General features: G+C 49.1%; 1 protein-coding gene across 2 annotated transcripts in view; it reads left to right on the forward strand.

The window, feature by feature from the left end:
- The window catches only part of EHMT1 (euchromatic histone lysine methyltransferase 1), a gene marked incomplete at its 5' end in the record, with an annotated part of 123,386 nt that extends 99,377 nt beyond the window's left edge, over positions 1-24,009 (forward strand). For both annotated transcript variants that reach the window (XM_082492695.1, XM_082492696.1), the window contains 13 exons: positions 1,190-1,296; positions 3,047-3,169; positions 5,275-5,376; positions 6,166-6,270; positions 8,929-9,083; positions 9,910-10,077; positions 10,476-10,620; positions 11,596-11,673; positions 12,909-13,024; positions 15,364-15,450; positions 19,950-20,028; positions 22,903-23,078; positions 23,358-24,009. In XM_082492695.1, coding sequence (XP_082348821.1) covers positions 1,190-1,296; positions 3,047-3,169; positions 5,275-5,376; positions 6,166-6,270; positions 8,929-9,083; positions 9,910-10,077; positions 10,476-10,620; positions 11,596-11,673; positions 12,909-13,024; positions 15,364-15,450; positions 19,950-20,028; positions 22,903-23,078; positions 23,358-23,541 — 1,625 coding nt within the window. In that variant the 3' untranslated portion in view covers positions 23,542-24,009. The remainder of the gene's footprint in view (positions 1-1,189; positions 1,297-3,046; positions 3,170-5,274; positions 5,377-6,165; positions 6,271-8,928; positions 9,084-9,909; positions 10,078-10,475; positions 10,621-11,595; positions 11,674-12,908; positions 13,025-15,363; positions 15,451-19,949; positions 20,029-22,902; positions 23,079-23,357) is intronic.
- Positions 24,010-24,892: the final 883 nt, after the last annotated feature.

The following is a 24,892-nucleotide window of genomic DNA, read 5'->3' on the forward strand; positions in this document are numbered from 1 at the left end:
CCTTGTGAGCGGTGTTGGAGGAGAAAGCCACTTTTGCAAGTGATGTGTCATTGGAAATGGCTTCATCTTTCTGTGAAATGTGGACCTGCTCCCAACTTGTTTCTGCATTTGGGCACGGTTTTATCCAGAGAAGCTGTTTCTGTCCCCAGCTGACCTACATGTGATTTCTCCAGTCTGACAGAGCTTTTCCTCCCCATGCAGTGGGGTAGTTGGGTATTTGCAGCCAGTCGAGAGGTAAAAAGATGGGAGTCAGCTTAAGCCGAGACCCATCAGCAAGAGAGCAGAAAGGAGGAGCCCTTCAGTGCACAGGGTTTGTTTTGGGGGTACATACTTTGAGCGGCTGAGCTCGTTTTTACCAACAAATGTTCTGGAGGAATCTCCCTGTTTGAAGGACACAATGTTTCCTTGGGATCATTTCCTTTCCACTCCAGTACTTTGCAGTACATCTTTGGACGCTTGCTGTTCTTTTCATTTATCAGATTCTTCTTTTTTACTTCTAGCAAGTGTTAGCTTCATTGTTCGTGTCTTCAATAGCACAAAAATGTTATTCTTTGATATTTAACTACGGCCTCGTCATATGCAACATGTTATCATGCCCAGACATCTTTGTCTGGCTGTCATCATCTGCTGTCAGTCTTTGCACAGCTGTGAGAATCTCTGGCCAGATCCCGAGCTCGTCTTAGTTGGAGACGCTCCATCCATTTTGTAGCCCCGGGTTTGCACTGATGCAACGAGGATCACTAATACTAATTGCAGTTAATAGTGGTGAGGCAGAAAGGCCAGGTAGTAACGACACTTCGTGGTTTCCAACTTCCAACGTGTTGCTTTAAACAAAGCAGCGTTTTTTTTTTTCCTTTTTATTCTTGTATAGTGTCGGTTGGGTTTGTTGCACTGAGAGGTGGGGAATTGGGAATCTGAGGGAGATGGCCTGCGTAGAAATTGTAATGCCTTAAAGGTGTTAAACTCCATGGTGTTTCTGAAGCTCTTGATTTGAGGGCTGTTGGATATTGAATGTCCGTGGGAATACCCTGAGAGCTTTCTGGCTTGAATGCGTAGTGAGTCGTGAGAAGGGCTGAGGATGGACTGGGAGTTCGCCCCTTAAAAGCCTTTAGCTGAGACCCGGTTCTCCTGTTACGCTTTTCTCTAATCTCTGAATCGTGGTTGAAAGTGCCTCTGCTGTGTTTTTCAGTGGATGGAATTGACCCTAATTTTAAAATGGAGCATCAGAGTAAGAGAACCCCTCTCCACGCTGCCGCCGAGTCTGGTCACGTGGACATCTGCCATATGCTGATTCAGGTCTGTCTCCGCTTATGTTCTTCTGTACAAGCAATTTTCTGTGGTTTTTGGTCTCCTGCCCCACATGGCTAAAACACACTTGGAAATCAGCACTGAAACGTGCCTCCTGTGAAAACCTCCTTATTCTCAGGGTTTGCTGAGGGAGGAGTGGTGGAGAAGTAACGTGAGGTCTTAGAGGACATGACTGAAGCTGTCTTTCTAGGCTGTTCTCCAAGCGAGCATCACTGCCCGGGCAACGAGCACGTGAAGCTTCGATGTAGGGCACTGTGGAGCGTGTGGCAACCTATATATGCCTGAACGCACCCAGCGGAGCGGTGCGCTGCCAGATGTGCCAGCACGGGCTGACCGCTGGCACGTTGCTGCTGACCTGCCAGCTGCTGCCGTGTTGCTCTTTGTAACAAAGGCAGGTAGGCTCTGGAGCCCGCAAACTCGCAGGCTCCGTCTTCCCTTCTGTCAAAAATGATGCCAAGAAAAAAGGAGGATTAAAAAAGTTGCAGTTTTTCTTTGTTTCGTACTGGCGTACATCATCTGGAGTGACTGGAAGTATGTTTTATTTACCCTGTGTGACTGAGAAACCTCAAAGGGCTTTTGGGAAAGCAGCAATGCCGTGTCGTTGCACATGAGCCTGCTGGGATGTTGCGTTTCAACATCTGGAGTCGGAGGCTTTCAAAGTGCTGTTTGAAGGTGCAGCTATGAGCCTACCCTGCTGCTCTCACAGTCTTAAGTTACTGCACGTGAAGGCAACGGAATGGCTCATATGAGTAAAAGGAGCAAAATTTGAGAGGTATTACAAACAATTTGAACTGAGTATCAGTAGGCTTGGTTTGTTTCCAAAATCCTTCATCTTCTTGTCTCTTCCGTGATGTCTGGCTACTGCAGTAGCGCAGTATTTGGCCGGGAACGTCCCCAGCTTGTTAAACTTGAAATGCCTCTTCTGCGTTCTGGTTTCAATAGCTGTAGCTGTTTAAAAGTAATCAAAACAAATGAATTCAGTGGGAGGCACCTGGAAGCAACGGGGCCAACTTCTTGTGCCAGGTGAACCTGAGTCAGCGTGTCGCTGCTGTACACAGGTCTGTGCCTCACGCGGATATATGCGTGTGTGTGGCCTGCCAAGAATTGTGCTGTCTCTGAGATTTTCTTTTTGGTTTAAATATCGGGTGGATTACTGAGCTGAGCCAAAGAGTTAAAGCAGGCAAGATAAATGGCACAGTCGTGTTTTGGAAAAGAGTAAGATTTTGGTCCGAGGCACTCCGTGTTGAACTGAACGTGTGCTCAGAGACCTTTGCGGAAATGTTACCATTGACTTCAACAGGAATACTTAGCCAATCTCCAGAGGTGTTTTTACAGCTCCTACCTCTGTTGCAAGCAGCAAGTTGTTCCTACTGCTTGTGATGTTGGGAAGAGCTGGTTGTTTTGTTCACTGTGTCCGTAGAAATGATAGACCGAAAACAAAGCTGCTAGAGAGAGGAGGAGACTGATTTTTCCAATTTGTTACGCAAATAATATCCGGAAAGTAGCAGTACAAAATGCGTTAATAACAAGAGTTATTTAATACCAGCTGTTGGCTTCCTTACACCCCGGTTACTGGCTGTAGAAGGCAGGAGAGAGGACAGGCAGTGTGTGCTGCTTTCCAAAACGAGTGACGTTGGACTGCCTTCAAAACTTGCTACTAAATCTCTACTCCCACATCCTTCCTCTGCTAAGCAGTAATGGTTGTCATTGTCCTTGTGTTTCCTTGGCCTCTTAACAGGCTGGTGCTAATATAGACACCTGCTCTGAAGACCAGAGGACCCCACTGATGGAAGCAGCAGAAAACAACCATCTGGAAACTGTGAAATACCTTATCAAGGCTGGAGCACTAGTAGATCCTAAGGTAGCAGTTAATCCCTTAAGTTTTTCTCCTGAAGAAGCCTCTGTCCACCATTTCCTTCTTGATATGTTTAAAGTCTGGGGTGGAAGTGCACAGGCAGAGGGGAAAGGGGCTTGCTTGTCTTGGACACGAAGGCTTGGTGAGGCTGTGGGGGTTGGTAGTGTCATTTTGATGATGCAGTGCCCTGGCTGTGAGCAGTTTGGGGCAAGAGCTGCCACTTGCTGCATGAGTTTGTAGCACCAAATGTAGAGGGTATTTGATTTCCTATGGGGCCACTAAGTATTAGTGTCACAAATCCATTGCAGCGTATTAGGAGTTTGATTTCAGAGTTTCCTCCTCTATAGACTCTAATAATGAGGCTTTGGGGTGACATTTTAAAATGGGCTGTTGCTTGCCAAGCCAGCAAAAATGACAGGGGAAGCTTTGCTTTTCAAAGGCCCGATGTGCGGTTTCTAGCAATCACGCCGCAGTGGCAAAATTGGACCCCGTCTTTAAACTCTACCCTTTAATTTAAACAAATACAATAAAATGCAGCTGTCTGTTTGCCTTTAGCATGCTCTGGTTGCTTTGCAGTCTTGGAAAATATACAGATCGTTTATTAGTCCCATAAATCAGATGCTATTTGGAGCACAGGAACCCTCCCCACGTGAACTTCTTATTGTTACAACCTGCTGCTGCTGGCACACTCCTCTGCTATTGCTGGGGAGTATGGCAGGGCCAGGATGCTCTTTTTGGAAGGAACTGGTGGGGCCAGGACAGTTGCACAAGATACCAAGTGCTGCCCACCCCGAGCCTTACACGGATCCTTGGGAGACTGGTTCTGAGCCGGGAAGGGGAAAAGGGCAGGACAGGCACCTGTGGGTTCATGCTGGCTGCTATCCTGAGCATCTTGGAGTAATCCAGATATCTCTCACCTGATTTATCCGTGTGGAAGATAAAAGAGGTGTGGTTTTTTTTGCTTCTAAAGGTAAAGGGAAGGGAAAAAAATCCTGAGCTTGCAAAAGCAAATTAGAAGCCTGAGATCACGTCTGAAGTCTAGACTAGTTTATTATGTTAATTAGTTTCTTGCACCAAATTAGTCATCTTTTTGAAAGCCGCATCATTGCAGTTTAAAATCGGCTCCAGCCATTTCGATGAGAAATCCGGACATTAACTGCTGCGGGCGTGAGCCGAGCCTGGCGCTGGAGGGGATGTGGGGGGCTGCTCAGACCCCAGGGCAAAGCCGTTGATCCTGTTAATGGGTCGTAAAAGCCCCTCTCAAAAGCTGCAGAAACTTTATATTAAATTATAATAATGCTCTCCGTAGAGTGGAGAAGCTGCACTTGGCTCACGCTAATCTCAGGGGAAAGCTGGGGCATTATTCAGATGTGGCAGGTGCTTACGGGGGTGTAGAAACACCTTCTTTTTTTCCCCGAGAAGCCCATATGGTGTAATCCCTGACCTGAAACAGTCCATCGCTGCTCGGGGGGGTGCTCCTTAGCCCTGTGCCGTGCTCTCCGCTTGGCTCCATCCAACAGCTCTGGCCTCCGATGTTGCTTGCAGGGGCTTAGCAGGAAGGAGTCATTTTGGTTTTTGTCTTTCATTTCTTCCTCCTTATTTCCTGGTCTCCGGGCCTCGCCATGTGCTAAGCTCTTGGGATATAAACGCCTGATAAAAATCAGCCTCCAGATCTTTGGTGTTAGTGTGGGAGTGTCTCCGTCATGACTCACAGCCTGTCCATCTCCACCAGACCCTGTATTCTCAGCTCCCAAAGGCATTTTTCCTTTCAACCTTCAGGGTGGTTTTTTATCTCCTGTCTTGGCAGACGGCTGCGGGCAGGTCAGGGACATGGTCTCTCGGGAGGCTCCTAGCCCCTGTGCAGGACACCCCTGCTGGGAGAAGTGCTGGGATAGGTGCTGGGATAAGGCCTTGTGCTAATAAAACACAGCAAAAGCCTGTATAAACGGAGCATTTCAGGTTGAGACAAGGCTACTTTTCTGATGTAAAGTGTAAGCTCTGCCTCTGTAAAGGAGCTTCTCCGCCGTTGCTGAGCATCACCGGTGTCATGCAGACATGGGAAATGCTGGGAAGGGATGTCCCCTGAGCACTTATTCTGTGCTTGTGTCCAGGACGCGGAGGGCTCCACGTGTCTGCACTTGGCTGCCAAGAAGGGGCACTACGACGTTGTTCAGTACCTCCTCTCCAACGGGAAGATGGATGTCAACTGCCAGGTGAGGCCTTTCTGCGAGGGGCAGAAGCTGCTTTTCTCAGGTGAGGGACCCACGTCTCACCGGTGTGTCTGGGCACTGGTTACTCAAATACAGTCCTGCTCACGGGGGGCACCTGAAAAACATTATAGGGCAACGGTGCCGTGGGCATCCCGGTCTGGCAGAGAAGGCGGTCCCCTCCGCTGACCTCATGGAAACTTTCCTACCTTCTGTCTGGATTTGCGCTTTCTCCTTGAGCCTGAATTTGCTGGTGGAGCATGTTGCTGTTGCTCAAGGGTGTCCCTGTGCTGCTCCTAGCAGAGGGGCTGGTGGGATCACGGACTTGCTGTGGGATGGGTTGAGCCTCGCACTGTCCATCACTGAGCTTATCCATTGCCTTGGGGTGAGGGAGCTCTGTACTGGGGTTCCTCATCCTGGGGGAAGGCTGGCTCCCCCAGGCTGCTCAGGGAGCTTTGTAAGAGCTTTTGCACAAGCTGAATGTTCGTTGTGCCTTTTGGTCAGTCAGCTGTATTTGAACACCCTGGAGATCCATTGGCAGTGTGCTGAGCTGCAAATAAACTCCAGCCTGCTGAGGAAGGTTGGACAGAATCATGCTGGGGCTGCAGGACCTGGAGGAACCTTTCCCTGCAGCAGCGTAGACCAAAGGAGCATGATGAGACAGATGTGGGGAGGGAAGGGGTCTGTGGCTCCCAGGCAAGGTGCACCCTGCTGTGGCTGCCGAGGGGCTTGTGAAGCCAGCAGGAAACCGTCTTGCCCGTTCTGTGTATCTCACCCTTTCCTTTCCCTCCTCAGGACGATGGAGGCTGGACGCCGATGATCTGGGCCACCGAGTACAAGCATATTGAGCTGGTGAAGCTGCTGCTTGCAAAGGGGTCGGACATCAACATCCGTGACAACGTGAGGTTCTTCCTGGAATCCGGTTCAGAAATCAGCCACAATCTTTGTTTAAAAACCAAACGAGCCCCAGGAGGCAGATTTTAGGCTCAGTGCAGGGAGGTGCAGTGGTCCTTTGACACAGGTGGTTTGGGGCAGTGAGTGAATTGTGTCCGGTGGGAGAATTTTCCTCCATATTTTAGGAGGAACTTTACAAGCTGGCAAGAAGTGCTTTTGCTTCAGGTCTTCTGACATAGCCCATAAGGACGCTGTGTGTCATGCCGCAGGCTGTAGCCAGCTCTGTGCCATGCTGCTTCTGATCCACCTGGGTCCCCTCTGCTGCCACTTGGACGCTGCCCCAGGCAGGTCCCCCTCGAGTCCGGACTTACCAGCTCCATGTTGGTCATGGACCAGTGTTCACTGGGCATGGGTTAAGGTTCGGGGCATTGTGCGTGCCTTTTGATGGGCATGAGCTTGTACCTGTGTTTTCAGGATGGATTGGGCAGACACTCTGCCAGCAGGTATCGCAAGCCTGCCTTTTCCTGGGCATAACAGGCACGTAGCCACCGACATGGACAGAGTGTGCCCAGGCTGGTGGCTCTGTGCTGGAGCTGGCTCATGGCCTGCTCTTCACCTCCGTAAATCCTGCTTGAGTGGGGTGTGCTCCGTACTTGAGTCCCTGGGAGCTCCATGGGCCGGGCAGCGCTGTGTGTAGGCTGTGCCAGCCTGTTTCATGGGGATTTTCACGTAAACAGAGAAGATACAAGGGAGATGCTGTCCCCTTTTTTCCCCAGTTGTCCAGCTTTCTGCTCAGGAGACTCATTCTGTCAGCACTGCTCCTCTTTTTTTCTTAATAGCATGTTTCTCATTGTTTTCTTTCTGTCTCTAAGGATATTGAAACCCCAGACGTACCTGCAAGGCAAGCTTGGGTGTGAACTGGGGTGTGATGAGCTACTCCAGGCTTTGGCCTGTAGTTGTGAGATTGATAAATGAAGGGTAACGGGCTTCACTGCTTTCTGCACAGAGTTGTTACAGCGAAGTACCTACCCCACCATCAGTTCACACTCATGGCAGTGTATTTTCTTGTCCAAGGCTCCTGGTGCTTTTTGAATCCAAGGGGTGTCAGCAGCTGGTTTGTATTTGTCTCCCTTAATGCCTTGGTTTGTGTCTTGGCCGCTAGCAGGGGTAGGGGTCGGCACGTTTATCTCGTGGGACTCAGAAAGGCTCCAGCTGTTCCCGAGCAGTCGCTGTCCCCAGTCTGAAAGCCCCTTCTTGGCAGGAGCCTCTATTCCCTTGGTAGCTTAGGTTGTTCCCAGGCAGGTCTGGATCCATTACTGTTCCTAAAAGCAAAAGTAAAGGCGAGAGAGGGGGCTTTTTGGGTTGCTGCATTGCTTCAGAGCCCTCGTGCAGTCTCTGAAGAAAACTGACTTTTTAGATCTGACACAGAAGCCTTTTGGCTACCAGTTACAAGATCACACATTAAATGATGAAAATCAAATCAGCTCAGTCAACAATTTACTTGAAAGAAAAATATCCTCTTAGCAGATGCATGTATCGCAGATCTGTTACTGTACCTGCATTCCGTGTCTCCTGATTGCAGTCATTAAGAAGCAATGTCACTTCTGCTGGGAAACATCATACTCCAGGAGAAATGCTTTTGATTGTAATTATGCTGCTGTTAGGCAGTAGCCAATGCATGGCAAAGTCATGAGTCGAGGTGTCTGTAACCTGCCTGAGCAGCAGTACGTGGCGTGCAATCGACAGGACTAATTTTTTCTGTAGATTGGTATGTGATGCTGATTAGGGATTTTTTTTCTAGATGTTAACATAATGGGAGGCAGAAGCTGTATAGAAAGAGGTATCCCCACTCCCTGGTGTATGTCAATAGCCTCCCCATTTAAGGAAGGATCTAACTTAAGTTGTGATGACTAAAAGATGTGCTTTATTTTTGCTTTTTAAAAGAAGAAAAAAGTTAGGTGATCGTTACTATCATTGCAGTGTTGTAATCGACGTCTTTAGAGCTTGTCATGGGGAAGGGTTTAAAGCGTGCTGCAAATTGCACTGTAACAGAAAACAGAGTATCATTGCTTAAAATACCTCCATCAAAAAGATGAGTGTTCAGCTATTTCTAGTGCTGCTGGTGAGAGATGAGTACATACAGTATTTAAGAGATGCCTGAAGTCAGATTGATTGCTTTCCCTGTGGCTCATGGTTCCCTCCTAGCACCTTCCTATAGCCTATAGCTTGTGCTGTGCTCTTTTTCTCTTTAATTTTGTAGCACTGGGAGACACGCTAGATTTCCTGCCTATCTGGGCTGGGGAAGCTCAGCTTCTAGCCTTTTCTAGCATGTTTGTTCATGTCTGTCACCTCTCTCATGGATTGATCCAGATTGTTTTGTGGCTTAGAGACAGACGATTTGCCTGCGTATGTAAGGAAGGCGATGGACCGCTTTGTGTGCAGCCTCCCCGTCTTTGGTGCGCGGAGGCGGCTGGAGTGAGAACTCCCTGCTTGTCTGCGCGGAGATTTCCCTGCCTGCCCTGCTAGTCCCAGCCAGAAGGAGCAATGTAGAGACTGCAAGCCACATGTTGAATGCTGCAGGTGTAGAGCTAAGGATGGTGAAGTCCCAAAGCGATAGGGTTTTAATGCACTAAACAGCCTCTACTCTGTTTTCTTTCCCTCCAGGAGGAAAATATTTGTTTGCACTGGGCTGCTTTTTCTGGCTGTGTTGACATAGCGGAGATACTGCTGGCTGCTAAGTGTGATTTACATGCAGTGAATATTCACGGGGACTCACCCCTGCATATTGCAGCCAGAGAGAACCGCTACGAGTGTGTCGTGTAAGTACAGCTCCAGCCCTGCCACATCCCTCCATTCCCCGGTCACTCCTTTCTACCTGGATGCTAGCTGGCAAGCTCGGGTGCTCCTTTGAAATGCCTTTGGCATTTAAGCACGAAACAAAATTGGGATGGAGGACTTGTTTCTCCCTTGCCCTGCTCCTAGGGGCGGTGGGTCTGAAATCCTCGCTGCTGCCAGAGCTGGGGTAAAAAAGATCAGAAAAGGTAAAAGGTGGAGTGGTCCTTGGAGTCTCGGGCAGAGAGCTTGACGGACTGTGCTCAGCCCGGGCTTTTCAGCACAAAGGCATCAGGCCATCCTTGATTAAAGCTCTTTTTTTTTTTTTTTGCGATTATATTGCATAATATCGTAACAGGGCTTTTCCTTTGCTTCATCATTGCTATGAATAAAGTCATCATGTCTACTCACCAAAAGCTGGTGAGTATAAACAAGGGCCAAGTCCAATACCAGTTTCCCGTGGCACTTTTCCATTTCCAGCCTACTTTTCCCACCCCGTATCTTTCCCTGCCAGAGAGTTTCAAGCCTGTCTGAAGTTAGGCTGGTACCAGCAAGGTACTTGTCATGCCTGAAGCAAGGCGAGGTTTGCCCAGAGCTCTCGTGAGTGCCTAGAGCTTCAGTCTGTGGCTTCTGCCAGCGCCTTCACGTAGAAGGATTCACTGAACCATGCTTAATAAAGAAAACTCAGGTGATTATTCACTACTACAGATTCTTCCTTGCCCCTTAAGGGCTGGCTGGAGGATGTGATTCAGCTCATTTTCCCCTTTTGCCGTTTCTCTTGGGGGATGCTTATCCATTCTTGCTGTTTTGCAGTCTCTTTCTTTCCCGTGGCTCGGATGTCACTTTAAAGAACAAGGAGGGTGAGACTCCACTCCAGTGCTCCAGCCTTAACTCTCAGGTCTGGGTGGCCCTACAGATGAACAAGACTCTCAAAGAATCATCTACTGACAAGCCTGCCCAGATAGAGAAGGTCGTGAGCAGGTGAGAAAGCGGATGGCTTTGCTTGTGGGTCCTGAAATTAAACCCCTTGCACGGGGGAGGCTGGGAGCCTGGTTTAAGAAAGGGCTGTAAGTGCGTGCTTAGCTTCTTAAACTGGTGTGAAGGTCAGTTTGAGCTTAGCAAGAACTAAGCACATGCTGATTCAGACCGTGGTTTGTAAATTCATCCTCCAAATGGAAATATTCGAGAGCACAAAGAACAATCTGTAAGGCAGGGTGGAAAAAAGATAAACTCTGTGCTAGTCTGAATTGCTTTCAGGCTTTGAATGCTCAGTGATCAAAGACGGTAATTCTGCCCCAGGATGGCATTTGAATGGCCCCTTGTTGGGGGGGGAAGGGGGGGCTTTTCTTCTGTGACAGTTCTCTTTCTCCCACTGACAGAGACATTGCCCGGGGTTATGAGCGGATCCCCATTCCCTGCGTCAATTCAGTGGACAGCGAGCCTTGTCCTAGCAACTACAAATATGTTTCACAGAACTGCGTCACCTCCCCGATGGACATTGATAGAAACATCACTCATTTACAGGTGAGGGATCATGTGTATCCACATGTTTTTTCCTGTCCTGGTGTGTGCATTCAGAGATGCTGCAGTGCACTGCACCTCCGAACGGGCTTTGCATTCAAAATGGGAATGCAAATCCTAATATTGCCATCAAATTCCAGCTAAGGCTGTAGTCCGAAACTCCAGCTCTTGCTCTAGGAGATGGGATTGTGCTTTTCTTCCTTTCCGAGACTTAAGCTAACCTCTGTATTCAGCTGTGTGCTGTAGCATCAGCCATCTGGTGCTGGCCGATGTGTTTCCCATTTATCCTTTTCCTCCGTTCTGTATGTGCAGAGTTAGTGAATTGTTGGGAGACCTTCCGCATGCTGTCTTTCTACTGACTGCAGCATCCAGGCCAAGGTCTTCACTGTGATACTGGAAGTCCTTGAAGGGCTGGGTTGTGAAAGCAGAGGTGGGGAAGCAGAGGGTGAGGGTGACCCCTCTCTGAGCGCAGCTCTGAGATGGCCGATGTGAACTTTCCATGCTCAAACCCTATGCTGGTGGTGGGAACCGTGTTGGTTTGGGGAGTGCTGGGGAAGCAGCCAGCTGGAGCACCTGTGTGGGAAGAAGCAAACAGCAGGGGAGGACTGAGACATCACATTGCGTCATCTCCCAGCTCTGGTTCCTCCTTGGAGCCTTCCTTGTCCTCGAGCGTGGAGTACAGCTCATAGGGCACTGAGGAAGGTTAGTTAACAACGAGGGGACATCCTCTTATGAGAAATTAGGATGGCTCAGTATGGGATCCTTTCCTGCTAGCTGGAGTACTTTGACATTCATTGCACAAAGAAATAAATAATGGAGTAAAACCACCCCTGAACTGATGAGGCTGGTTATCTTTCTGGCTAATGAGCTGCAGCAGGAGAAGGCAGACTTGTGGTTTCCTCTGTGACCCCATCACAGAAGTTGCTCTTTCCGTTATGTGTGAATGGCGTGGAGTTAACCCCTTCTCTTCTCTTCCAGTATTGCGTTTGTATAGACGACTGCTCCTCCAGTAACTGCATGTGCGGCCAGCTCAGTATGCGCTGCTGGTATGATAAGGTGAGGACACAGAACCTCATGTTGGGTTAGACCGGTGTTTGCGAGCTGAACTTTGCACAATTCAGGGTTTATAATAGTACTTCAAAGACAGTGCCATGCACAACTCCTCTACTTTTTGCTTTAAAATGCCTAAAGTTGTAGTCTCAGCTTTGAGATATATGTGTTCATAACAAAATGCATACTCAGGGAAGCTTTTCTAGTGTTATTTATTTGTGTTACTGTCATGCCAACTGAGCCATTAATTATACCCATATGATAGAGAGCATTTAATAATCCATGCGTGAAATCAGCTTCCATTTCAGAGCAACATAGAAAATGCTGTAATATGTAAACAAGGGGAGGGTAGTGGAGAGATTTTTTGCCTGCTTTTATTTATCGTGATCCTTCCAGATGAAGGCAAAGTAAAGATGTTTTAACTGCAACTTTGCCAGAAGCTTGGTTTGTTTTGGGTAGGTATCCTTCAATCACGGAATTTTCAGAGTTGGAAGGGACTTCCTAGAGATCATCTAGTCCAAATCCCCCAGGGAGGTTTTGAGGTTAATATTTGGACAGGTTCTGCTAAGATCAGAAGTTCTGTAAATCTACAAGTTTCTCCCAGGGGAACATTGGCATCTTTCTTTGCTTTGTAGCCATTTTATTTACACGTTAATAGGTGATTACATCTTTCAAGCCTTAAAAGCCAAATTTGTTAAATATGATGAACTGCGTCTATCGCTTCCTTGATCCTTTATGGTTGATAAATAATTGAATTGTAGCTTTTTTGGGAGTGTTATTTGGGAAGATAATGTGGTTCACAGAACTTGCGTGTACTGGCCTTGTAATCTGGAAGTTTAGGCTCTATTCCAGAGACAGACCGAGCATCCGCTTCTCCCCTCCAGCGCTGCAAAATGAGAATAATGATGATGCACACCGGGGTGGTTTTTTTGCACAGCACTGTAAGATATTTCTTTTGTGGTGCGTAGGGTGATGCCAGGCAGCAAAAATCTAGACATTCTCTTGCTGTTTGTCAGCTGTGGGTGATAGTGGCGATAGCGTGCTACTGTCAGGGTAGAGCAAAACCACTGCAGAAGTTGAGGTCTGACGCTTGTTTTGGGGAGGTTGGGGGCATGCCTCCACCTTGGGGTTCTCTGGCCTGTTTTTACACTCGGGGGGACTTCTGCTCTTGGCCTGCCTCTGGTTTGGAGGGGTCATAGGAATAGACAACTAACCCAATCTTGAATGCCTCTCCTCTTCAGGATGGCCGACTCCTGCCTGAATTCAACATGGCTGAGCCGCCGCTGATCTTCGAGTGTAATCACGCGTGCTCGTGCTGGCGGACCTGTAGGAACCGGGTGGTGCAGAATGGGCTCAGGTGAGAAGGAGGATACAAACGCAGCTTATCTTGGCGAAACCAACACCAAACTTGTGAGCTTGCTGGCTCTCTAGTCTCAGCTCACCCATAAACCCACAAAACCCAGGACTTCCTGAGATGAGACAGAAGTTGGGGCAGATGCCACCACATGGTGGTGGGATGCAAGTGGGTTCCTGTGTGCTGCCAGTGGGAATGAAGCAGCAGCGGGTTGATGAGCTCAATTAATATTTACACCCTCCCCCTGTCAACCATCATGTGAGAACTGCGGCGTTCTTTCATCAGCCTGACTATAAAACATATAAATGGCTTGTGGGTTTGCATGAACAACCCAGATGTAACTTCTCAGGTGAAGATCTGTGAAGAAAATAACAGCAACAGAAAGTGCAAAACCTTAATTTAGAAGATCTTGTAAGTTAGCAGTCTATATTAGAAATACAGGACAGCATGCCCAGACTTGGCTGCTTAAAATTTCCAAGTTATTGGCATGGCTTCCCCTGAATCGGATACCTGAATACCTGTTGGCATCGGTGCTGCGGATTAGACTGTTTGGATTTTGGTGCCAGGCTAAAAATGTAAATGTTTTGTTTTGGACCCGTGCTATGGAGAAGTTTGCCGCTGCACTAAGTTCAAAGGAATCCCACTGGGAAAAAAAAAAAAAAAAAAAGACTTCTGCAAATTTTTCATAGTTCTGACAACACTTTTTTTGCAAGCTTTGTAGTTTCAATGACATTTTGCAACGTTAAAAATAAGTAAGGAAAAAGCTCGATGTGTTTCCACAGAACTTTACCTCTCTCTGGTTTTTCCTGCCAAGCTCCAGAGCTCCGGTGTCTACGTGGGTGTTTATTTAGGAGCTGTACAGCTCGAGCTGTTTCTTTTGCATTTTTGCTTTGCTAAAGTGTTTTTCTGAAAGACGGGAAGGGTTGGGAACCCAACCATGAGCCTGGGAGAGTGGCTCCGTCAGGAAGCTGGCGGTAAGGTCAGGCGTTTGGCAGAGCTGTGCTTGAGGTCCCTGGGGAGGCAGCGGAGGAAACCTCCTGCGTTTGGGCTGCAGCGTGACACACAGGTGCTCCCGCTCCATTTTCGTTGCTTCCTTTATCAGATTTGCTCCAAATTAACTCCGCTCAGCAGCGCACACGTTTCCATCTGGCAGGCTGACCCAGCTCAGATGGGAAGCCGAGACGGGAGCGCGGTCCCGCTGCTGCCGGTGTCGGCCCCGACAGCAGAGCCTAAACCTGAACTTGGCGCTCTGCTCTGCTGTGATGGATGGAGCAAAACGTGGGGGAGCTTCCTCAAGCCTGAAATACAGTGTTATAACTGGTTTTTCTGAGAGCGATTGTTCTCATACAGTCGTGCTTTGCCCTGGCGAAGGCTCTGGGAGCTGTGAACAGATATGAGAAAATGCACAGCCCCTGGTTTGAGCTGACGGTGCACGGAGGGAATGGGTGGGGGGAAAAGGAGGGAAGTACTGGAAAAAGCAAGAGGGTGAAGTTAAGGTGAGCGTCAGATTTCTCTTTATTCCGATAACAGCGTTGCTGAGAGTGGGTTTTCATTCCCCTGGGGACAGAGCGAGCCTTCCCTAGCCCTGGAGACTGTTCATCCTGCACTTAACTCAAGTTCTGGCTGAGCAGGAGGCAGAATGACTTACAGGATTGTTTCTCTGCCTATAAACTCCATCAGTAAAATTCCACAGAGCAGCTATTACACCAAGAAGTTTCAAGTTGCAGCGTTTCTTCCTTGTCTTTCAGCCAGGGAGCTGGATATGATGGAGTTGCTAAATGCACTGGCCTCAGCAGAGGGCAAAGGGATCAGAGCACTTAGCTCGAGGTGTTCTTAATTCACCGTAAGCTCCCTGCCTTCCCTTTGCAGCCCCCCTCCCTGCAAGAGCTGCGCTGCCTTAAGTCCCCTTCCACCTTCTCCTCCTCCCCTCGAGGGCCGAGCAGGTGCAAGGAAGGGAAAAGAAATACTGGTGGTGGGATACCGGTGTTCCATGTGTAAATCAACGGCAAAACCACACAGAGCATCCAGTCCCATACTCTCTTCCCCAGTCCCCAGGTGTGCACCTTGCAAGGTGCAGCTGGGCAGGGAGAAGGGGTTGGTGGGCGCCCATCCCTTGCTCCCAGGCAGTTCCCATCCCAGCATCTGCCCGCGCGCTCAGAGCAGCAGTGGGAGTGGAGCGTACCCACAGTGGTGCCGTGTGAGAACGGGGCGGGTCGAGTGTTAAAATCGTCATCAAGTTTGTGCTGATGGAAGGTTGCTGGCTTTTTTGCTCATCTCTGTGAAAACACGTTGTCTCTCTGCAGAGTGCTGCCATTATTGTGGCTTTGTTTCTTCTTTTCCAGGACTCGATTGCAGCTTTATCGGACACAAAAGATGGGTTGGGGTGTGCGAACGATGCAAGACATTCCCCTGGGAACCTTTGTGTGCGAGTAAGTTACTCCGCTTTCATTAGCTCAGGCAAACGCAGTGCTTCCCATGGGCCGGGGTGGTTTGCTCCTCTTTAAGGACAGGTTTTCACGCAGATCAAATTGGCATGGAGCCGAGCTGCTTGCCCTCAGTCAGAGGTTTCCTTACTCCATTTCCTGCTCTGTTTGTCCTTTTCCTCATAGCGCAGAGCTTTCTCCGCCCCTCCCCGTCTTACTGGGATCTGTGCTCAGCTCTCTTACCCCTCTGAAACACAGGCGATGGGGGGAAAAACGGATTTGGGTTGTGCTACAAATGTGCTCAACTCACGTGGTCACCCTGGATATGGGACGTTTAAGGCCAAGGCAATTTGGAACAATTTTTATATTTTAGATGATCTTCTGTTTCAATAATGACTTCTCAAGAGGTTTTCCAGTGTCACAGCTTTGGCTTTAGTCTGATTCAGCAAAACAGTAACTTGGCGTTAAGCACATGTTTCGGCCCTGGTTCAATAGACTACTTAAGAACAAAACTGTTCAGATTTATGTCAAATGAAAAAACTGCTGTTGAACCCCACGGCTTTTAGGCTTTAAAGTGGTATATGTGCTTTATTAAAAACTTTGCAAAGTGTTTTCCTCATTGCAATACTACAGCGAGTTAAGACTTTCTAAATAAGGCTGGACTTGTGCCCTCCATGGAAGTAGGTTTTTTAGCACTAGTTATTGATGTTTTATAGAATTGGGGTGGGGGGTTGAGGAAGATTATTGCAGAATTTAAAAAAAAAAAAAAAAGAAGAAAAAACATCTGCAGTGAATCGGTCAAGTATTTCTTCCATGTTAGGAGCTGCCAGACGATAAAATGTTTTCTCAGAGGTAAAGCTTAAAACTGCTGTTTGTGGGGAGTGTCTCAAGTCTGTGTTCAGGTGGGGCTTTCTGTTAAGTACCAAAGGTCTGTCCTGGTTCAGGGCCCAGAGATGAGCCAGAGCCTTCCAGCAACAGCTCCCTAACAACAAAGGCACTGACTTTACCAAATCCTACTGGAATGCTAATAAGTGAGAGGAGTGAGCCGTGGTGAGTGGCAGCCCAAGGAGACGGGACAGCACACACACACCTGTGTGATGGTGTAATTATGGGCGCGTTGTGCGGCACTTCAGAGCTGATGGGGTGCGGAGACCAGAACCGAGCTTACCTCTTCCCTCCACCCTTGCCAGGAGCTGCTGACACTGTTTCGGTGGTAGGCGCTATCTTCTTCATTATCTAAATGAGCTGCATACTAAAAAGCTGAGCTAATTTATGTCTTGCCTGTGCAGGATCCTCCTGGTCCCCGTCGGTCTCTCTCACACACACACATACACACACACACACACACACTCTATTTACTCAACTCACCAACTCCAGTTCTCCTCTCCTCCTCAAGCCGGCTGCACTGGTGTCCTTCCTGTGAGTCTTTCCGTGCAACCTCTAGACTTGGTCTCTTCTTTTCCTCATCTCTGGCGGAAAAGCCCCTGCGCTGGCAGCGCTCGGGGGCTGCTCGCACACAGCGGCTCCCGGGATCGGCTCCTCCGGAGGAGCATTTTCCATTAAACATCTGGGTTGGAGCCCTGAGCGGGTGGTTGCTTTGTACAGGAGTTATTACTCTGCTTTGGAAGGATGATAATTGTATTGGTATAAGGATGGCTTTTATTGCATAATTTTTCATGTGTGCCCGCAAGGGGGGTAAATCCGGAATAGTTCTCACAACGCTTTTCTTTTGCAAAACTGCTGGTCCTGACTGTTTCTGTGTGTAAATGCTTTTCTTACACACGTACTCCTTTTCAGCCTGCTCCGTACTTCAGCTACCTTTCAACTATTCTCTGTAATCACTCCAAAAATGGTTTCTCTTTCCGTTTCTGCTTGCAGGCTGTCCCTCTGGCAGCCCGCAGCAGCTTCTGGAGGGAGCGTTTAGCAGCGCTCGGAGCAGTTTGGCAGCTGGGAGCAAGGCTGTGCCAGCGCGGTGGCCAGCCAGCCCCCCGCCCTCGTCCCCAGGGCTGCTCAGACCCCAGCTGCTCCAGACCCTTCAGCTGCTCCAGACCCTCCTACTAATGGCCTCTGGTACCTTCGGCGCCGTCCTGGAAGCAGCAGCTTAGCGAGGGGAGATGCAGCAGCGTCATCCTGCCTGCCCCGCTAGGCTCCCATGGAGTTTTTAGGCTCTTCCACTGGCGGATGCTCAGGAGCGTGCTCATGTGCAGGTTTCTCCCCGGCCTCCGAATTCACCGCGGCTCAGAAGCTGCTGTTGCTCGCCCTGTGCTGACGTTGCTGTGGGTTGTTTTGAATCTGTTCTGTTCGTGCTTGGTTGTTAAATGGTGTAACTGCTCCTTCTGGAAATGGCACAGCTGGTTAAGAGCTGTTAGTGGAGAGGCTTTGAATTAGTGGGACGTGGAAACCAGAGGTTCGTGAGGATCTGGTCTCTTCCTTTCAGTGCATGTCCATTACATGGTTTCCAAATATTTCATTTCTGTACAGAACAGTGTTGCTGTAATAAGATACTATCTGCATCGAGCCAGGTATTTTAGCCACACCTTCAGCCAGAGAAGCCTCAGACGTCCCGACTCCCCCACTCCATGGAAAATGCTGGAGCCTTTGTGAGGGACATCTTGTTGCTCTTGATTTTTGCATGGAGTGTGCTCTGATCTTGCGGTGATGAGTGGCAGCGTAAAGCTCCGAGATGTAGTTACTTGCCATCAGTGCGCTGAACATCTTGCTGAGAAGAAAGATACTGGCTTGACTTCAGGAGTTTTTAAATAAAGGGGCTGATGCTCCTGCTTTTTTGGGGGTTAGGAACATGTAGCTCTTGCACATCCTTCCAACACTTGGGACCTGGGAAAGCAGGGACCTGTTTGTATTGGTAAGCAGTCCTGGAAGGGAAATGAGTTACAGGAAAAATCCTTAAAGGAACACCGAAACAACAATTTTTAATTAGATTGTGGGGTTTTGTTCCACTGAGTTGTAAACCTGAAGTGGCTGTCCCTGGGCAGAGTGTCTCTCCGTGCAGCATTATTCAGCTGTTTCTCGGGTGCCGCTGGCTGCTGTGCCGCCCTACAGCAATTTCTCTCCCTCTCTGGCCATCATCTTCCTATTGCTTTAGGTCACCAACGAGTGTGTGATTTCCAGTAATGCCGCAGCCTTACGGGAGCGCTTAATAAATAACAAGATGGGGTGGGGGCGAACGGGAGGATCCCACGCGGCGGCAGCCTCTTGCTCTGGCAGAGCAGCTTGGCCAGATCGCTCGGATTTGGGAACTGAGGCCAAACGATCCCTTGTCACGGAGTGTGGGGGTCATCTCTGGGTTAATGCTCCGTGGCTCTCCTCTTCCCCAGCCCTGGAGTTAAATGCTGCCGTGAGCCACAGGGGGAAATGGATACGGTTGGTTAAGGCTTCGAAGATGCCTTGCGAGCTACAGAGGAATGCTGTTCTGATGGCTGCTGGTCATGGAATTCTCTGTTGGTGCTGCGAAGAATATTTATTTGTATTGTGAATCCTTTGCTTATAATTAATTAGCATCATGTTAAATGCTGGGAAGACTCGCGTACCAGAATCTACCGCGCTGTTGCTTCTCCCTCGTATCCTCCCTCTGGCTCAGTACCTCTCCTCTTGTGTCTCTTACTTTGATCGCAAGCAGGTCGGGGCAGGAAACGTTGAACCTTGACAGTTTAAAACTGTCAAAGATGGAGACAAGGAGACAAATGTGGGAATACCAGTGCACTGGGGACTCCTGCAGCAAGGGGGCTGGCATCAAAACCAGCATCTGTCTGGACTGAGAAGGGCGGTGCATGTATTTAGTCCTTCCCGGCAGGTCAGGCCAAGCAGCACGTGCTTCACGGTGCTCGGAGGACCTGGCTGTAGTCTGCCGTGTACCATGTTTTACAACGAGGTGGTTGTTACTGAGATCACAGCTCTGATTTAGTCTGGTTCGAGAAGGATTGAGAAGGAAGCCTAGGTCCTTCCAGGGATCTGGGCAGGTTAGGTTAGACCTAAGACTTCTAAACTAAAACTTTTTAAGGTTTTTAGCATATGTAATTGGTCAAAGTACCCCAGAAAATATAGGAAGGACAGAAACAAACGTTTTGCATTGGGTTGTAAACAGCCCAAGCATTGCAGTGGTGCATAGGAGAGCCAGGACGTGGCTGAGTCTGCACCATGAACATAAGGAGAATTGGATTAATGCGTTGATCTTGGCCAACAAAGAGATTTGCAAACGAAAACATAGTCCTCGGGAAAAGTAAATTTTGTTGGAAGTAAGACTTCATTTTTAATATTAAAAGCGTTGCCCTGAAAAGACAGAGTTTGGAGCCAGATTTTAGCTGCTGTAAGTTGGCAAAGCTGAGTTTGCCCGGGTGGCTCTGAGAGGACCTGCACTGCTAAGGCTGTGGGTCGCCATCTCTAGCTGGGCAGTACCCCTCTCTTTCCCTCGTCCCAGCAAGAGATGTTTAACCTCAAGCTTGTGGTTGCACAAGCATCTTACTCCTGCCTTTCCTGTTTGTCTGCAGGTACGTTGGCGAGCTGATATCCGATTCCGAGGCAGACGTCCGTGAAGAGGACTCCTACCTCTTCGACCTTGACAACAAGGTACTGTATCTGAAGGCGTCTAACGAGGCAAATTCAAGGTCTTGCTTCTCCAAATTAGCAGAGATGATATTTGTCTCCATCTTGATGTACAGCACAATCTGAAAGGCTGCAAAGAGCAGGACCGTGTCCTCGCTGCATTTTAGTCAAAATATAGAGGGGTTGCGGTAAGGCTTAGGGCTTGTTAAAATGATAAGAGAGCCCAGCAGTGCTGGGCCACCATGGTGTGTGCTGCCCAAACCAGTTTCGATGCAAGATGCTTTTCTGTCAAAGCCGTTTGGGCATCCTGAGTTCAGCTGTTCAGTTTTTGGTGTTGAAGTGTGTATATGCAGGCTTGCAGCTGTGCTGATTGGCAGCTCTGTAAGTTCTTCATAAAAAGATGAGCTGGAAGACTGAAAAAAAAAACCCGTTCACTTATAAAGGGGTCCATGAGATACCCTGGCAGGGACTTGAGGCTTGTTCTGCTGGTAGTTACCCTGCGCCGCTCTGCGGAGGGCTGTCTCGGAGCAGAAATGTTGCTTTGAAAAGTAGGATCTAAAGCTTTTAAGCAAGGCCATCACTTCAGGCTTTCCTTAGGAAAGGAGAAGAGGAGAAAGGTGAGCTGGGGACTCAGAGATGTGGGGTGGCTTCCAAGGAAGGCTGTAAAACAGTCTCTGTCTTGTTTCTGTCATCAGCTAGTGACAAAGAAGCTTTGCTTTATTTTTTTGCCTTTATTATTAAAGTGATACGCGTTCAACAACGGAAAAAAAAGACAAGTAATGAGTCTTGCAGTCAGTCTGAAAACAGAAGGGACAAACTGTAATTGAGAAGTTGAAAAGCAGTGGGGGCTTCAACCTGGTTTGTGCGTTTGTGAGCAGGAGCCCACCTGGGCCTGGCCTTGCCTTTAGGTTAGCCCCTGGCCGGCTGCCGTGAGGGACAACCTCTGCCTTTGCTGCTGTCGAGCCTTCAGTGAAGCAAGGAGAGAGACCGAAGTACAGGTGCCACCACGTCATCTTTTTTCATGGTGTCTTCAAAGCGGTGCATCTGTAGAAAACCAGGCACCAAGTCACGGGGCGATCGTTAAAAGAATCCCGTAGGGATGGGTGGAGGAGGGCTGGGCAGAGCCAGCCAGGTCCTGTGGTCCCCTGAGTGATGGGAAATTATTAAGGGTGTGAACCCCAACCCTGGGAGGGACAGCCTCGGAGTCCTGGTGTGTCTTGAAGGAGTGGCCTGGATGGGCTAGTGCATAGTGGAAGACAATGGGGAGGATGTCATTTCTGGTGTCCCTGTACCTTGAGGTGTCGCTCAAGGCCACATGCATGGTGAATGGCAGGTCCTACAGTCACATCCCATTCCACGCCTGAAAGAAGGCAAACATCAAACAGCCAAAACTTACTGCCATTGCTGGGTTTCCCGGAGGAGGACATTGCACAGCAGATGCTCTCTGAGCTTCCACTGGTTGGTTTAAAGGGATCGTTTTCATGTCTCTACTAGAGAGCCGGAATAAAACCATGCTCTTTCTGGGAAAGACGAGGTTGAGCTTTAGGTGCTGTGGTTGCTTTCTGTTCATGGTAAGCCACCCCTTTTCCACTTGGCCCTGCTGCGCTCCGTCGAGGAGGGGCAGCGGTGGGGGCTGCGCGCTGCTGCATCCGTGTCCCCTCTGCCTGCCTGCAGGCACGACGGGCTTTCTCCGGTCTTCCTTCCTTCTAAGAAACCCTGGTGCCTTCCCACTCTTGAGAAGGAGACTCATCTCACCCCAGAGCAGGTTCATGGTTTCTCTTCTTCTTCTCTACTTGCCACCGTGTGACTGTTATGTTCCCGATACCCTTGTAGCCAGGTGGGAAGCGCTTTGCTTTGGGACTTGTCCTCCTCATCAGCTTCACAGTGGGGACACAGCCTGTGTTGGTCAAGGCAGTGGGCCCCTTTCTCGAGAAACACGTCTCGACTTGCATGGTGGAGAGCTCAGATCTTTCCAGATGGTCACTGGATGTGGTAGTGGGTGGTGATGTCCTCACCAACCGTAGCATTTCCAGGGATGAAAGTGAGGGAGTGAGGGGAATTACTTATAATTGAAATTAGAGCTGCTGACACTGTGTGTGATATGGGACCATGTGGGGTGACGCCTCCCCCAGTCATTGGGACATCTTCCCTGGGCTCCTGTACCCGTCGGGTGGTGTGATCTGGCACAGCTCATCCATTAACGATTGCAAGGTGCGTGCCCAAAAGGGAGTTTGAGCACTGCTAATGGATCCTTTTGCTTTTGGCCTCTTTGCAACTGAAATTAGCTTCTGTAATTAAAGTCTCTGCTTTGCACAGTCATTCTCTGCTGGAATAAAAAAGTCCTGAGGGGGGGTTCTTTTATTTTCAAGGAAAACAAAATATTACTGCTCTCTGGAAAGGGAATTTCTGTGTTCTCACTTTTATCTGCAAATACCTGTGTTTTCTCGAGGCTCTGGCTTTGTGTTTCCTAGCTGTCATGTTCAATTAAAGGACAGAACAGATGCCTGTTCCCCTGTCCAGTGGCTTTTACCCATAAGGTGTTTGCCTGCACCGAACATCAATCCCACTATGCCAAACTGGTGCTTTAGCAGAGCAGGGCTGGGGAGAGCTGATGTGCCAGCCGGTGTCAGGGGTGTTTTAAAAGGTCTTTGGGCTCGTGGGGGCAGAGAAAACTGTGTTTTCAGAGTACCGTTGAAGGTAAAAGTGTGTGTGTTTAATCCTTTTAAACCCACAGTAGGTGTCCTGCCCTGATGGTGGTTCTTCGTGAAGCTCTCCAGAGTTTTAGTGCAATGACCAATAGTTCGGTCATTTGGGTGTGTTTTTTTTTTTTAAAACAAGTCGCAGTGATAATACTAAACCCGACCTCATCTAATGAAAGACACAACGTGTCTCCTCTAGGATGGAGAGGTGTACTGCATAGATGCCCGTTTCTATGGCAACATCAGCCGCTTTATAAACCACCTCTGCGAGCCAAACCTCATCCCGGTGCGAGTCTTCATGTCGCATCAGGACCTCCGCTTTCCCAGGATCGCCTTCTTCAGCACGAGGCATATAGAAGCCGGAGAAGAAATCGGGTAGGTTCTGTCCCCTCACGCGGGGAAGGATGGAGTGCAGAGGGACGAAAGCTCTGCTGCTCCTGAGCTGGTTCACTCCATCCTTTTGCTCCCTGGGCTGGGTCCCCAGGGTCCCCCGGGGATCCCACAAGCGCACTCCATCCCCCGAAGCTTTGCAAAAACCCGAATTGCGGCACCACCGTGGATTGCTGACCCCGGTGTGTCGCGCTGCTGCACGGTCCCTGTTGCTCCTGCGTGCTGCTGCTTCGCGGTGACCCCGTCTCTGGCTCTCTCTTGCAGCTTTGACTACGGAGACAGGTTCTGGGACATCAAAGGCAAATACTTCAGCTGTCAGTGCGGTTCACCCAAGTGCAAACACTCGAGCTCAGCGCTGGCCCAGCGGCAGGCGAGCACCTCGTCCCAGGACACGCAGGAAAACGGGCTCCCCGACACCAGCTCCGCCACAGCAGCCGGCCCCTTTTGAGGCTCCGCGCCCCAGAGACAGACTTGTTTTAACCCTATAGATTCACATACGGTCTGAATTTCCATTTAAAGAGAAAAAAAAAAACCAACAACAACAAAAAAAAAACAAAAACGAAAAGAAAAGGAAAAAAAAAAAAAAAAACCCACTCAAGGAAAGCCAAGGGTTTGTGACACTTAGGGCTGTGCCACCGACTGTTACTTGAGGAATAAGTAAAAGCGAATCCCGCCTCCGTGATGTTGTTCTCCCCTCCCCGGTCCTGGAAAGCTGCTGGTTTCCACAGTTGCGTGTGTGGAGGGGTGGCTGTTGCGTTTTTTTTTATCATGCGAGCTGTCCTGGCCTCCGTCTCTTACCGTGCTAAGTGTTGTCAGAGCCAAGGGAGAGGCGCCCGTCCTCCGACTGTTGTTAATTGAATGGATCGCTCATGCCAAGTCATCTCCAGTTCACTTGTAATAAACTTTGAATACTTGATGGGACTTTCTTTCTAAAAGCTGGGGGGGGGCGGGGGGGAGCAGGGAGGGGGAGGGAGGTGCTGGCATTTGGGTTGGCTTGGCACAGCCCCGGGGGCAGGTTCTGCTGGTTGGTTTTTGTTGGTTTGGTTGGTTTTTGGTTGGTTTTTGGTTTTTTGGGTTTGGTTTTTTTTTTTTTTTTTAAATCATGAATTTCTCCCACATCTCGCAGGACGTTGTGGTGGGGCCCTAAGAGCCAGAGGGCATTTCTAACAAATACCCTCCTTGTTACCAAATCCACCGGCTTTTTTCTCTTCCGATGAGAAGAAACCCACGGTCCTTACAATCCCTTTGATCCCCGGCTCCCTTCCGAGCCCACCGGAGACGCTTCCCCCCAGACCCCGTTCCCTCCCGGGCTCTCTCCGTTACGAACCAGCTCTCGTCTGCGCCACCTGCGCCGTGTTACTGTCTCAGTGTTCGGTTCATCCGTGGAAGGATTTCCCCCGCCCCGTCGCAGTAGCGGTTTTAGAGAGGGATGGTTGAAGGGGATTGTACAAGACACTAACTTCTTAAGAAAATCAGTTTTTCCTTTTTTAAAAAAAAAAAAATAGACGAATGAGATATATATATTATAGAGAACCTCGACTCGTGTCTGCCGGCTGGGGCGAACAGCAGACAGGACATGTCACGGCAAGAAGATCCTAGATGCCACCAGCTCGTCTGTTCCCATCACTTTTCTCGACGCTGGGCACCTTCAGATTAATTTTTAAGCCACACGCTATGAGGTTTCAATAAACTGATTTATTTTTTACCATTACCGAAACATTGGGGACTAGCATTAAAAAGAAAAAAACAAAAAAACACACACACAAAAAAAAAAAAAAAACAAACAACAAAAAGACGAC

Source organism: Vanellus vanellus (genome assembly GCF_965231255.1).
Source record: "Vanellus vanellus genome assembly, chromosome: 18".
Lineage (NCBI taxonomy): Eukaryota > Metazoa > Chordata > Aves > Charadriiformes > Charadriidae > Vanellus > Vanellus vanellus.